Source organism: Thunnus albacares, chromosome 9, assembly GCF_914725855.1.
Source record: "Thunnus albacares chromosome 9, fThuAlb1.1, whole genome shotgun sequence".
Lineage (NCBI taxonomy): Eukaryota > Metazoa > Chordata > Actinopteri > Scombriformes > Scombridae > Thunnus > Thunnus albacares.
In genome coordinates this window covers 9,316,656-9,332,033 of record NC_058114.1, presented here as the reverse complement: position 1 = coordinate 9,332,033, position 15,378 = coordinate 9,316,656, and the positions used below count along the sequence as shown (strand labels likewise).

General features: G+C 37.8%; 1 protein-coding gene across 1 annotated transcript in view; it reads right to left on the bottom strand.

Annotated features, from left to right (window-relative positions):
- Positions 1-15,378, bottom strand: part of ap1m3 (adaptor related protein complex 1 subunit mu 3) — a 31,150-nt gene extending 15,772 nt beyond the window's left edge. Inside the window, exons 1-5 of the mRNA XM_044361435.1 lie at positions 15,182-15,378; positions 7,217-7,373; positions 6,395-6,462; positions 5,469-5,599; positions 22-169 (exon numbers count right to left, since the gene is read on the bottom strand). Of these exons, the coding sequence (XP_044217370.1) occupies positions 22-169; positions 5,469-5,599; positions 6,395-6,462; positions 7,217-7,373; positions 15,182-15,223 (546 nt within the window). The 5' untranslated portion in view covers positions 15,224-15,378. The remainder of the gene's footprint in view (positions 1-21; positions 170-5,468; positions 5,600-6,394; positions 6,463-7,216; positions 7,374-15,181) is intronic.

The window sequence follows — 15,378 nt, the reverse complement described above, 5'->3', positions numbered from 1 at the left end:
TAAAACAAATACTGTCCTCACCAGTAGATTTACTGACTCGATGACATCCATGAAAACCTCGTTCTTCCTGTACTTGATGCCCTCTGACCGCCATGACACAGCGTTGGTGACAGTGGCAGGAGGTCGAATAGCCCCGACCTCTAATTTATGACCCTGTTGGGTGATGTACCTGAAAGAGACAAAGGCAGAGAGAAACTGTAACACCGTCTTAACAGTTTCCACCTTCAGTCTATAATCAAGCAGGCTTCGATTTGATGCTTCAAGCAAGAATGTTCACAGTTTTTTTTTTTTGTCAGAAAGAGACTGAATTGCTCATTCTGGAGATAAAACCTAAAGAAAGAGATGCAGTGCTAAATTATGACTTAATCCCCTTATCTCTTCTTAAAGATTGACACCTGCAGAGAGTGTTAATGTCATTTTAGTCTCATCAACAAAACAAGATTCTCAATATGGGAAAATCTAAACCAATATGAACCCAATCTCTCTTGAGGACTGCTTTTTTTTTTTTGTATTAATCACACCTCATGACTTAAAATAAACTCTAGCGTGAATAAATTAAAGCAACTCGATATTTGTGTTGTACGAAGATTATTCATGGATGTAATTGGAAAATGGAGATTTACATAAACCTATTGTGACTGCATGATAATAATGTGACTTACATAGATTTGTTTACATGATACTGAACTTTTAAGAATAGCTTTTGTAAATAAAACCGCAGCATCAAGTGTTTTAAAAAGATTCTGGGCAACCAGGAGATTCCAGTTTTAATATGTTTAGATTCTCCAAGGATCAAGATGTGTTTCTGGACACAAATTTAAGTCCAATATTCACTCTTCTTTTAGCTTTGTGTTGGTTTCAACTAACTCCTGAGGGAAATATCTGGCTCTTGCTAAATGCTCCACTATGTTCACCAGCTAGCTGCTAACATTGTCTGTGTAGCTTGTGGTGCTGGTCAGGAGACACAAAGTAGGTTTTTAGAGCTTTTTCACCGGAAATGATGCCAATTAGAATTGAAAGACTAAAACCAAAACAATGAACTAAATAACACCAAAACACTCCATAGGGATGAGGGGGAACTGCAGAGTCAGGTGATAATTCTCTGTGGATTCCTCACAACGCGCAATTCCTTTCACAATACACATAGTAATTTGATCCATGGTTAATATAAACATTTTGAGTGGTGCAGCTTTAAAAAACTAGCAATAGATAAAATAAAAATTAATTTAAGTGCCATATATGACTCTTACTTAGGTCTAGCCTTCATTGTGGCAAAACAAAGCAATTTACTCTATATATATTTACTCTATTATTATTATTATATACAGTACTGTGCAAAAGTTTTAAGCACCAAAATTCAAGTGAGGATGCTTTCAAAAATAATGCTATGTATAGTTTTTACTAATCACTAGGCTTCAAACAAAGTTCAGTGAAGAGAAAATAACTAAATCAAATCAGTATTTGGTGTGATCACACTTTGCCTTTAAAAATGGCACCACTTCTCAGTACGCACAAGCTATTGTGCACAAGCACAATATTTCAAGGTTCTTGGCAGGTCGGTTGTTCCAAGCAACTTGGAGAACAAGTTTCTGTTCTTCTGCGGATTTAGGTGACTCAGTTGGTTCTATCTTCATGTAATCCCAGACAGACTAGATGATCAGGCCTCTGTTGGGGGGGGGGCATACCATCTGTTGCAGGACTCCTTGCTCTCCTTGTCGCTGCAAATATTTCTTTATGACTCTGGCTGTATGTTTGGGGTCTATGTCATGCTGTAGAATAAATTTGGAAGTGATCAGACGCCTCTAATGGCATTTCATGATGGATAAGAATCTAAACACCTAAAGTGTTTAAAACTTTTGCACTGCACTGTATATATATATGTATGTATCTCAGATTTGTCTATCCATCCATCAACTGACTCCTCCTTTCACTGTTCAGTATTGCATGTCGTCTCTTATTGTGCAAGCTGGAGAGCCAGATTGTTTTAACAATCCTCTGACTGTGTCCAGGGAGACATAATGACTTGTCATGAGAATAAGAGGGAGCATTACTTAGATAAACAACATGTGACCAGACTTGTTTTTACCCATGCACCTGCACCCCACTTCTCACTGGCCTTGTTTCCACTGCAGAGCCGTTTTGTTATTCATGCCACCTAATTTTCCCTGGAATACGTATGACGTCTGGAGCAGTTATTCCAGTTTGGGAGTATTCATTCTTTTCACATTTGAATAATGAATACTTGTATTTGTATATGAAATAAAATAAATATATTTCAATTCCAGTTTAGTTTGGCCAGCTGATTGGCACTTAGCCGAAGGGATTGTGTAATATAAACAAAGAATCAAAAGTATTTAGAGTAAATTGATTCATTTTTATTTAACACTCAGTAAAACAGCCAAAAGTCACTCTCCTACAAATTGCTGATTTGTACACTAAGCTGGGCAGGATTTCAAGAAAAGAAATGCAGCTGTAGGTGCTTAAACATTTTGAATTGATGCTGCTGATCTGTACTTGAACCTTCTGTGAAGAAGTGGCCTATAATCACACAAGGGCAAGATACAAAGAAAGAGATTCGTCTTGAATTAAACTCACGAAATCGCTTTAACAATGATGAATGTATACTCATAATATGCACTGCTTACACAAACAATAAGACACAGAGATTTACAACGAACACCTGCAGTATCTCTGAAGCAAATTCGATTTCTCCCTCTGTGTTCATTCCCCTGACCTCTCCTCTTCCTTTATTTTCATCTCCTATTTTCAATTGTCCCTCACCTTTTCTTCTGCTCCTCACGCTTGAGCATTTTCCCCCAGAGTTAATGACTTACTGACCTAAGGTTCTACATGAATCTTCTGTCCTCAAACTCCTCTTTTACCAAAAAAACAGAGGGAACAAGTGCGATGCAGGCAGTAGAGCAAACATAATCTCAATGCCTTTTTCAAATCTCACAATTGATATATTTTTTATGTGCCTGTATCTGTTTAGAAATTCCGCAGCTCCGAAATATCCGCCCGCAACAAGGTTGGTGAAGTGGTACTGCTGAAATTGTGTTTATGCAGACAAGGTGGCACGGTTATATTTCGGTGCTTATTTTTGGATTGAAATTGATACACTGGTTATTTCCTTTCAGTTGACTTACTACAGCAACAAGAATAATGAGTGTTCAATCTGCAGACTGTAATTTGAGAAACAGGCTGCAGTTAGTTATGCAAACAATGTGCGTACTAATATCAGTCCTGCTCCAGCTCTTTTCCAGATTGTGCCGTGCTTCTGGTAACCTAAATTGCAAAAAAATACTTAGTTACACCAATATGCTCTGTCAGCATGAGAGAAAAATACCAAGGGTCTAAAGAAATTTGGAAAATTTGTGTCAAATCTAATCTCTAATATTACAGAAACATCAGTGTCATTGATGTAACTGTTCATAGTACATGAGCCCAAAATACTGACTGTTGTCAAATTATGGCATCACAACTCATTGTTGTGTTTTCGTTTCTTTACTTTAAATTGAATAAACTGTTCAACTGTTAGCCAACAGTCATGACCCACGAGGACTGGATACCCACTCACAGCCTATTGAACAAATACACAACACAAACACTAACCGCAGCGTCTTGTTTTCAATTCAACTGTACGCTTCCTTTCAACAAAAAGTGCTAAATAAACAAGGTTTAGATTGATTGACAGATTGAGGCAAACATTTCCTCCCTAGTTTTCTGCTCCAGTTCCTCCCACCTAGAGAGGGTCTTGAATACATGTTGACACATAGCAAAGTCTAAAAGTGCTGAGAGACGAAAGGCAGCGACAAGTGGGCTTGGGGTCGACGTTGGGTTGTTTTGTTGCTTTGCTGTTTATTCTGTTTTGCCCTGATTCTCCTCAGAAATGCTAATGAAAGGATCTGCGAGCGGGGCTGGCAGCAAACTGACAGATTAGCATAACAATAGCAATCATAACAAACACACACACACACACACACACGAAGGTTCGTATGAAGACACACATGAACATGTTCATATGCATCCCTGCAGTGTCTTACATCCAACCCCCCCCCCCCCCACACACACACATACACACTCATTTATAGTCTCACCAGGTAGGTATTGTTGTAACATACAAGAAAAGCAGTGATTTTGTGGTGGTTGGGGCAGGAAGAGGTCAGAGAACTATAGTAGCCTGCAGACAGAGAGGCACAATGTGCATGCGTGCGTGTGTGCGTGCATGCATGTGTGTCTGTCATAGGCCACTAGCTGACTTTTGGGGCGGTGGTTAAGGTTAGGGTCAGGTTACAGTTAGGGTAAGGGTTAGGTTTAGGCAAGTAGTGGTTATGGTTAAGGTCAGGGTAAGTCTCCAGGAAATCAATGTAATTCTATGTAATGTCCCCAGAAGTGACCTAGGACAATGTGAGTGTGTGTGTGTGTATGTGTGTGGAGAGATGAGAAGAGCGGGGCTTTTCTGTCTGAGAGTCTCGAGTGTGTCCAGCTGACGGTGTCATTGTGTTAGAGTGCCATTAGGAGCCTGGTAATTATGAGCCATATTCAGATACTAAACACACACGCACACGCACACACACATGCACACACACACATACAACTGCAACCTCGGCCAAACTGTGAAACACAAACAACACATCTTATGAAATGAAACATCAGTCACATTGTACCAGAAAACGCCTGATCACATTTAAGACACAAACAATGTAGCATGCAAATTTGAACATTTCAAACATGCTGTAAAGTGCACCGTTAATTAAAAGCAAAGCTGATCATATGCACCCGTGTTACTGCGGTACTGTAGGCTGGCTGTAAAGTGAACACTGAGTCTTTCCCTGGAAACAAATGCCTCTCTGAGGAGCCAAGAGGAGGGAAAAAGCAAAACAACCCTGTGTCCACGAGAACACAAAACACTTGTGGAGCCCAAGAATAGAAGTTGCTTCAGTTCATTTCACTCTCTGAATAAAGCTCCACCATTCATTGCAGCTTTAGTCACCAGCTGCACTTAAATAAAAAAACAAAAAAAAACCAGAATCATCATGAACTCTTATCCCCATCTCTGCTGGTCGCCTGCTGACACAGGTACCACTTAAGCTAACGTGTAAAAAGATGCACCATTACTCCAGGCTGCATTAGAATCAGACGGGGGTCCAGCAATTATGGCCTTTGAGAATTTAAAACTTCAACTTTATTCTCTCATACTTCACTGTGTTATCATAAAATACCAAAACACAATACCCAAATACATAATCGACCCAAGTTTTGTCAAAATTGAAGCAGCCGTATGTGGGTTATCGCATCTGAGTTTAACATTTTTTACCTTTTAATGGCACCGCCATTCAGAAATCCAGAGCAACATTAACCAGTCGTATCCAAGTCAATGCCTTACACATGAACACACAGACACAGCCATCCTCAGTATAATTCTTCTGCATGGAGGACTATCATATGTTGTGTAACAGGTTTCTTACTCTTGTAGGATCTTGCTGTCCGTTGTCTGAGGGAAACCAAAGTCCATCACTTCATCCATCAGTTCGTACACTGTCACAAAGTTGTCACGAATACTCTCCTCCTCAAGCTCCTTAAAGTACTCCTTAAATACCTACACAGACACACACACAGAAAGACAGGCAAAGTCTGTGATACACTGTATGTTAAAGTACAGAAGGTAAGTATTATGCAAATTAATTTGCTTTTCATGTTTTTCTATTGTGTATAAAAAGACCTTGTACATTTCTGCCACCTGCTGGCTGTATTCAAAGCAACAACAAAGATATTTTTTTTCCCAAAAGGTACAGCACTGACCAGATATGTAGAGAAGATGAAAATAAGAGGTGTAGTTGCACCTCATGTTGCTTGATAGAGCAGGCTGGTCATGTGATAATCCAATCACAATCCCAAATAACATCTTACTATGACCACTAAAAATACAAATTTCTGATTGGTTTGACAGGTTTCCAATAAAATCATCCTCAAACAAAGTTTTGGTCAACAGTTTGAACTGCATGTAAGTAAGAACAATATTTATGGTTCAAGCAAGATAACCAGTTAATCATTGATGGGTTTAAACTGACAATAAACAAACTTTGGAAAAATGGATGACAATGTGAACACAGCTTTGTTTTTTTTTTCATTTGGTAAGTGGTAAAGCACTCTGAGGTATCTTAAATTAGAAAGTAATGCAGTTGGTGGAAGAAAGCCCATTCTGCTTCAATTATTAATCTTTTTTTTTTTTTTAATGAGGACACCTTGCCATATATTGTAGCTAATATTACAGAGCCTGACTCTGATCATCATTAAACTACAATAGAATCAGGCTGAGTGGGTTGAAACCACATTTTGAACACAGGAAGTAAAAGTTCAACATTTAGACTAATGTGACAGAAAACAGACGCACCTGGACAATTTTATAAAGGAATGAGTACACCAGTGCAGCGTTGGCGTTCTTCTTAGTCATGGCCACCACTGAAAAAAGGACTGTTAAGAAAATAACTGTACATCTACAAATGAGAATCACAGATCTGATTTAAAAACATACAAACTGTCTGAATCAGAAATGGACAAAATGTAGACATGTAGGGAATATTCTTTAGATACAGAGCGTGATTATGAGATGAATGCAATGAAATAAAAAAGTTACCAAGAATGGATCAGACTTGGAAGCAATTGAGAACATGGCCACAGGGAGGTAAAACAGCTCAGTTGTCTAATGCAGAGCACTGGGAATAACACTTACTCACAACTGCAATATCATGCTGAAATAATAATGTGTAAGGAAGTCTGACTACCCAATCTCACAGTGAAAAAAAGGGGGATATACAGTACAACAGTGCATAACACATCACAGTGAATCCGTGTTCAATTTTTCAACTGGCTGTGATACATGATGTGAGGAAACAGAGGCTTGGAAGAAGCTCAGAAGCTGTATGCTCCAGAGACTTAAAGCACACAACTTCCTATAGAGCTGGAGACAGCTAAGGCTGGAAGAAGCCAGGCAGGTATGTGTATTTTCTGTTTTACATTCCCACTTACCCATTCCTCTGAAGATAAGAAAATAAATACCCATGATTTATTGGAGGACTGTGACTATACAGTAGGAAATAGGGATGCAAATATCTTGGAACTGGTCTTAATACTCAAATTCAGTGTACTATAGCAAAAACTCTTTGAAAAAGATGCAACCAAGCACATAATTCAGACATGAACTCTCCTTGGATACAGTAAAGGTTGCTGTGTTTGATCCACAGGAAGTGTGAGGAGCCATGGGTGACCAGTGGTGTCATCTCAGCCTCTTCTTCTGTCTTCATCAGGATGGGCATGAAGTGGTCAATCTCATTCATGTCCATGTTCCCCATGTAGTTACGGCAGATCAGGACCTGGATGCATCACATAAAAAAATATACTGCATATAAACATAGGCAGAGGACACTATTATAGAGGCACTATCCAGTCATAAAATATTTATAGCTTTTGGCTGAGATACCAACCCTGAGCACTCAAGCTTAAAGATGCTTCAGTAACCATTGGCTGAATAAAAACGCTATAACCTGCTGGATGGACATGATTCTCCAAGTTCATCTCCCAAGGAAATGTGCAAACTGTGTTTCCAACTTAGTCCTCTACTCTGTAGCTTCTATGGATCGATTAATATCTGATGATGAACAACCGCACTTTCGACATTAAACAGGATTTATAGCTGATGCAGACTGTAGAAAGGCTACAGATGATTATCAGGATGTGCACACCCTTATAAACTCAAATACCGGTTAAAACTTAAGAGACATTAATGCAAACTGAGGTGCCTGTAAGGACGAAAATATACATAACCAAACACCTTCCCTTACTTGTATCTGAACATATTTACTTAATTTCCTACCTTTCTCAGAATGTCTTCCAACAACCCTCTAAAAGAACCTGTTTGCAATCAGTGGATGTGGGTTTATATTCTACATATACTGAAGATAGATAATCAATTAACACATCTATGATTGCAGCCTTGACCTTTACTAAAAAATACCACATCTTACCACATACATTCTGGTCTTTTGAGACTACTGTCACTAACTTGACATTTCTGCCTCTTCTTTAATGGACTTCTCCCTGTATGACTGGTTAACATCTATACAAATTGATGAATCGAGATAGACAACGTCTCTCTGATTCTGAGGGACTGAAAACATTCACTTGAACACATGGCTGAACCATTTCTGCCATCACACTCCATTGTGGTTGCATTGAAAATAAAACACAAGGCACGAAAAGGAAAAAAGACACAACCAAACAACAATAACAACTTCCAACATGACCCAGAAACTCAAGTTACACTCCCAGTAGCACTTGGTATTTCATGTCAAAGATTTGAAGTGATGGCAAAATAACATTTACCAAAAATTGCCAGAAACATACATGTTCATATAGTAGCACTACAATATCTTCATCTACTTTTAAATCATTTTCAAAATACTTAAGGTCCCATCAGTATCTGATCAGCATCAGGATATGTGACTAAGACAGGAACAGCATCAGGTGGTGTCTTGACATTTGAGCACTAAGTCCCATCTGTCACTGCTACAACATTTCTAATTAACATCTGACAAGATTCGCTTCATTTAGGCCTGAGAAACCACCACACCTACTAATTTTAATGGAAACACACACGCGCACATGCACAGGCACACACACACACACATACCAAGATGAGTCAGCAGTCTTGCTATAGTCCGGACACACAGAGTGAAGAAAGAGATCAAAGCTCCTACGCTTGAGGAATCTACATCACACACACATACACACACACACAGCTTCCCCCCTTCTTTAATAGAGGAGTCTATGTTGCACAGGGGTCACACGGGGTCAGAAACAACAAAGACAAGAGGAAATAAGAAATAAAAAAAAGGAAATTCCAGGAAAATAAAGTAATCTGGGCAAGAATAAAGGATATGAACAGGCCACTGCGCAGCTTCTGTGAGAAGAGCAGGAAACCACAGAGTAAAGAGTTCAGAGGTCACCAGAGACAGAGAATGAGGTGCAGACACATCTTTGTATCAAAAAAAAAGCTGCAATACTGAAGCTCCCTTGAAAATAATCCAGAAATTCCCTTACTACTTCTGGGAGAACATTTTTTTTTATAGAAAAACATAACAGCAAAAATATTCTCTGAATCAGTCTTATCTGCATGTTAGCGACTACGGTTTTGACCGCCAACTTATCTGTCTTCAGGATCGGCAGATAGGCCTTTTACACGGAAGTTTGAAATGTCACAGTAGGAAAAACATAGATATAAATAATAAAGTTAATGATGGCTGAAGTCGATTAAGGTGCTTCAGTTTGAGAATCCTGGTGTTGTGCGTGCTAACTCACTGTCACACTGTCACGGCTTACTGGGACACTTGAATGGCGCCATCATTCATGTTATTAATTACAATAATATTAATACATTTTATTTATAGAGCACTTTTAATGATACCGAAACATGTTTTACATAAATAAAAACACACTTAAGGCACAAACACCAGTTTGCTTCTCCAACTATGACAAGTCAAAATGTCTGGTGTGAAAAACACCTATTTACTTGCACAATGCTTATCAATGCATTATACACACATGGTTATTATTGATGGAACTGAAACTATAGTGTATCTCATCTACAAATAAAGAGTTCATATTGGTTTAAAATTCACAATTTCTAAAATAAAAATGGTCCAAAATAACAAAAAGCACATCTATGATCCATCTTGTACTTAATGAGGACCTAACAAGCATTATAAAGGGTCAAAAAGCAATTCAATGACACCATACTTAATATAGTGCCACCAACATAGCAGTTATCCACCTATGAATAACAGTGCCTTGATGTTGCTAGCAGTGCTCAGCCTTACACACACACTTGATTTTTTTTTTAAATCTCCTCCAGATGTGTTTTAAGTTATATAAAAGTACTCTGCTTGGAATAATAATTAGTGTCTTTTTCTACAAAAAAAGTGAAATTGCCTGGATAAAAATCTTAAAATTACATCTATTCCTACTCTTCCCTCATTGAAAAACCCAGAATCTATGAATATGCAAATATTTTTCATTTAAAAAGTTTAACTAGACACAAGACCTCTCCTACTTCACTGAAAAGTCCACTCTTTAATGCATGTGTGCTGCTGGAAGCTTCAAGTTTCCACATCACACTTGTATAACTTGCAATTCTAGACCACAACTGGTTTCCAAATTAGCTGCGATGTCACAAAATCATGTTTGCAGGTTCACACCTTGAACTCAAATATAAGGTGAGCACAGAGAAAGTTTCCACCTTCAGTAGATGAATCTGAAAACAGCCTTCTTGTGTCAAACTCTGCATCTACTATACAATTCTGCAAAGTGAAACTCAAACATCCAAATGAAGGAACAATATTTATGTATTTTTAGTGGAGAAAGACTTTACTGTTGGCTGGATTTCTTTGTAAGGAAGATGGTTAATTTCTGCATAAGACAATAAATACTGTAAGTGAGTCATCAAGTAACATTGTCTCAGTAATTCCCTGAGATTAAATCAAACACGTTGTAATGACAAGCCATTACAAGGTTCTTATTGACTGCTCTATTCCCCATTCTGCTGTCTCTAATTCCCCGCTGTCAGGATATAACTTTCTCTTGCCAAACAGCCACTTGTTTTTCAGAGCCATTTCAGTCTGCCAACCCCTACAGCTCATAACTGGATGTGAGGATAACAACACAGTAAGATATTAGGGGAGTAGCTGGCTTTCTGCTTCATCCTTTTACAATACATATTATATGAAGCTGCAGGCTGTGACAATTATGGCCAAGCTGAAATCACAGACATGATTTGGAATAGCTTATTTTTCTCCTTTAAGATATTCAAGAGTCAACACATCATTGTCATGTCATGTTGGATCGGAGTAAAACTCATATTAAAAAGGAAAACATCAGATAGCGTAGTATATTCAGCAGAGGCAGAGCACATCAAACAGATCACCTCACCTCATGCAAACAGTTAGCATATTTCATGCCCCAAAGCAGAGCGCAGCTACTTAATAATCCAGGTCTCATTAAATTCTACTGTGAATGTGTTATTTCCAAGTTAAGACGCCATATTGCCTGTTAAAACATATTCTGGTAAGTCATGCATTTACCAATACTTAACACAAATATGATTGTATCACACTAATCTCTCTGTTATCATTCTTCAAATGTGGTCATACATGAAAGTTATATAACAAGTGGCTCAAAATACTTCACATTTAAAGCTTTAAAACATATCATGTAAAAGCAGAACAAATATTTAAAAGGAAGTTTTAGCAGCAAAGGGAATAAAAACAAATAAACTGACAAATAACAGAGACATAAACCTATTTAATAAAGGCACAATGAAGAATAATATAAAACAGAAATGAATGAAAACATCAGTAGTGAGTATTTAAAGTGGTATTTTCTTTTCAATAAACCTATACCACCACTCTTCACAACAACCACATTGACAAAATCATTTCTCTTAAAACCACTGTGACCTTAAAAATCATCAAGGGAAAACCATTCTGGGGATTTAGGGGAAGTTTGTTACTGGGACACACAAAGCAATCAGTGACTGTTTACAATGTGTGAAATCAATTGGAACCACTCGCTGCTGACCTCTAAAGGCAAATGGAAACTGGAGAACCCTCACTGGAGTCTATAACATGGAGGTAAACAGCAGCACAAAAACAGTTTATATCCCCCATCGATGGTAATCACAGCAGAAAATCTTATAGCATGAGACCAATATCACAGAATAAGATTGTATTTTAGACTGACGGGGTTGCGAGGAGTTAACAGTAGCTTACTTGTAGGTGAAATAATGGTACATTGAAGAATGCAAAAAGACGCCACTCAGATAGTCCATCAATTGAAACCATTTAACATTGTGTAGGCTCACAGTGCTTCTTGTTCTCGACAACTAGAGGTTCACTGTAGCTCAAGATTCTTCATTCAACAAGACTAAGACTCCAAAGCCATGCGACTGGCTCTGTGAGGCTGTACTTTGAACTAAATGGTAGCATAAGCATCCTAACATACGCAGAATAACATTATTAACATGCTGATGTTTAACATGTATAATGTTTACGATGTTCACCATCTTAGCTTAATGTGTTAGCAGGGCTGCAAGTAAAGATTATTTTCATTATAAATTAATCTGTTGTGAGAATCTCATCCCGAACAGTCCACATCCCATAGATATTCATTTTACTATCACAGATGATTAAAGAAAACAGAAAATATTCACATTTAAGAAGCTGGAACCAGAGAAATTTAGCACTTTTTCTTAAAAAAAAAACAACTACTCAATCAATTATTTCAATCAATTAGCAAAATGGTTGGTAATTACTTTTCTGTGGAATGACTCACTGATTAATCAACTATTAATTATTTTCTTGATTAATTATAAAACACCAGAGGACAGTTCAAAGCCTAAAGAGACTAAATTTTCCACAAAATAAGAGAAGGTAAGAAAGCAAATTCTCACCTTTGAGAACCGAAAACCATCAATTATTTAGCATTTCTGCTTGAATAGTAACTCAAAAAATTACCAAAATAGTTGCTGTTTAATTTCCTGTCAATAAGTAATTGATTTATTGTTGCAGCTCTATATGTTAGCATGCTAACATTAGAAAAAAACACAAATAGGTCGTTGGTTTTGCAGGTATTTGGTCATAAACCAAAGTAGGGCTGCAACTAACAATTATTTTCATTATTGATTAATCTGTCGATTATTTTCTCGATTAAGCTATTGGTCATTTGGTCCATAAAATGTCAGAAAATGGTGAAAAATGTCGATCACTGTTGCCCAAAGCCCAAAATGACGTCCTCAAATGTCAAACAAATCCTTTTATTATCCTGACCAACAGTGAACAATTCGGTTTACTGTCAGAGTACCAAACACACCAGAAAATGTTCAAATTGGAGAAGCTGGAATCAGAGAATTTGGAAATTTTCCTCTTAAAAAAATGATTTAAAACAATTAATTGGTTATCAAAATACTTGGTGATTAATTTAATAGTTGGCAACTAATCGATTAATCGTCTAATCGTTGGAGTTCCAAAGTAGAATTGAGATATTTCACTGAATAAGTAAAAACAGCTGATGGTGTTAGATAAAAAAAGTCAAGAGATCACTAAACTTGTCACAACATATCCTCAGGGGGACGATAAACATCTGAACCAAATTTCATGGCAATTTATCCAATAGTTGTTGAGACATCTTACTAAAACCCAAAAAATGCCAATCTCATGGTGGTGCTACATGAAAGGCCAAGTTATTAGAATACATCCACATGGGACAATAAATGTACAATATTTCATAGCAATCATGCAACAGCTGTTGATATTTCAGCCTGGACTGTCCATACCTTGAGCCACACCGCTAGCATGGATAAAAAATGTTAAACTTATGATCACATTTTTGCGCTTCAGGCTGATGAAATGTGCTGCTACTCATTGACAGCCCAAAACTTTGACTTGCTAACATGTTCACTTATTAAAAAATTCAGTTGGGAAGCACTGGGAACAAATGATGCCATGCTGATTTCAAGAGCTTGACATTTCAGTCTACATAGCAAGTCCCAGCAGCCAGCTGTGTGCGGTCTTGTTGCCCAAGAGTTACAACAGTGAGGGAGGGGTCTGAGGTCTGAGAGTGGAAAGATAAAGGCAGAGGTGTGAAACCTTCTGTGGTAGCTGCTACAAATGTGTATACTGTCTATCTATGACGAGTTGTTGTCAATGAGATTTCCGATACGATTATTCTTACCGTCTTCTGCATTTAGGGGATTTTTAAACAGTACAACAATTGATTTCTGCTGCTGTAATGGAAGACAGGGGACTTCGCCTGGTCTGGAGAGAACGAGGGAGAGGACTGAAGGTGAAGAGCTACTGACTCGCCCCAGGGCAGGGATAGATAGATAGGGAGAGAGAGAGAAAGAGAGAACCTTTAATCTGCACAATCAGACACCCAGGCTATGAGGGACTGATCCCTTTCCCTGATGGGTATTGTCAAGCATATACCGATTCTTCAGCAATTCCCTTTCTTGCCCTCAAATAAATTAACCATGTGAGGTTTTGATGTAGAAACCTAAATTCGGTGTCTTCTTTCATCCATCCCATTCTACAGCATACATACCTAAAAAATATTCAAATGCTTTCAGAGATGAGAGAAGAAATGTGTTAAGATGTGTAAAGAAATTAACCAAAATAGCAAGTGTCGCCTTGCCTATGTGCCTCATGACTTTCAAAAGTATTACATTCAGGAGAGTGAAAACACTTTCAGATACTGTAAAGGCTGCAACTAATGATTATTTTTCTTGATTAATTGATTGTTCTATAAAATGTCAGAAAAAATGTTACTTCCCACAGCCCAAAGTGTTGTCCTCAATTGCCTTTTGTGACATTTCCTGATAAAATAAAGTAATGCTAGGCAATTTTAATTTTACTATATTGATATTAGGGCTGCAACTAATGTTTATTTTCATTATAGATTTATCAATTAGTTGTTTGATCCATAAAATGTCAGCAAATGGTGGAAAATCACTGTTTCCCAGAGGCCAAGGTCTTCAAATGTCTTGTTTTGTCCACAACACAAATATACTTTACTGTCACAGAAGACTAAAGAAACTGTTTCCTTTTTTCCTTTTTTTCCCCTTCCGCTTCCTCTTTTCTTCTTCGATGATCAAAATAGTTGGCAATTAATTTAATAGTTGGCAATCGATCAATCAATTAATCGTTGCAGCTCTAACTGATATATTATTTAATGTTAATATCAGATTACAAAGAGTAAAGTTTTAACATGAAATAGGACACATGACGAACAATAAAGGCTGCATGGCTGCACAAGAACAAGTCCTCTGTGTATACTGAATATTAGTAAAACGAGTTTGACAAGTTGAGCTTCGCTTCCTGACTGCTCTCAGGCTTACATGCGGGTTTCAGGGCACAGATACAGTAGTAAGTCAGCCAGGAAATGCGAGTACATCTGGCTTATGATGTGTAGTACCAACAGTACACCGATAAATATTAGAGTCACCTAAAATATCCTGACATTCTTGGACTTAAGATGAGCTAACATACTCTTTTTCTTGCAGCAGGTGCTTCATTTATAATCCCCACGTCAACTTCCACCCACAACAACAAACAACAAGTCGAAACAAACTTACCTTTCCCTTCAGGTCGAGGATAAATATCGCCGACGCAGACATCTTTAGTGGAGAAAAATCCTCGCTTAGATAATATCTCTGGGTCTACTGTTAAGATGTGGGTCACTTAGATGGAATAATATTAGCTCCCATCATCCTCCTTCCTCCTCTCCTCCACTCTCTTCAGTCGTTGCGTTTCACTGCAACTCGCTGCTTTT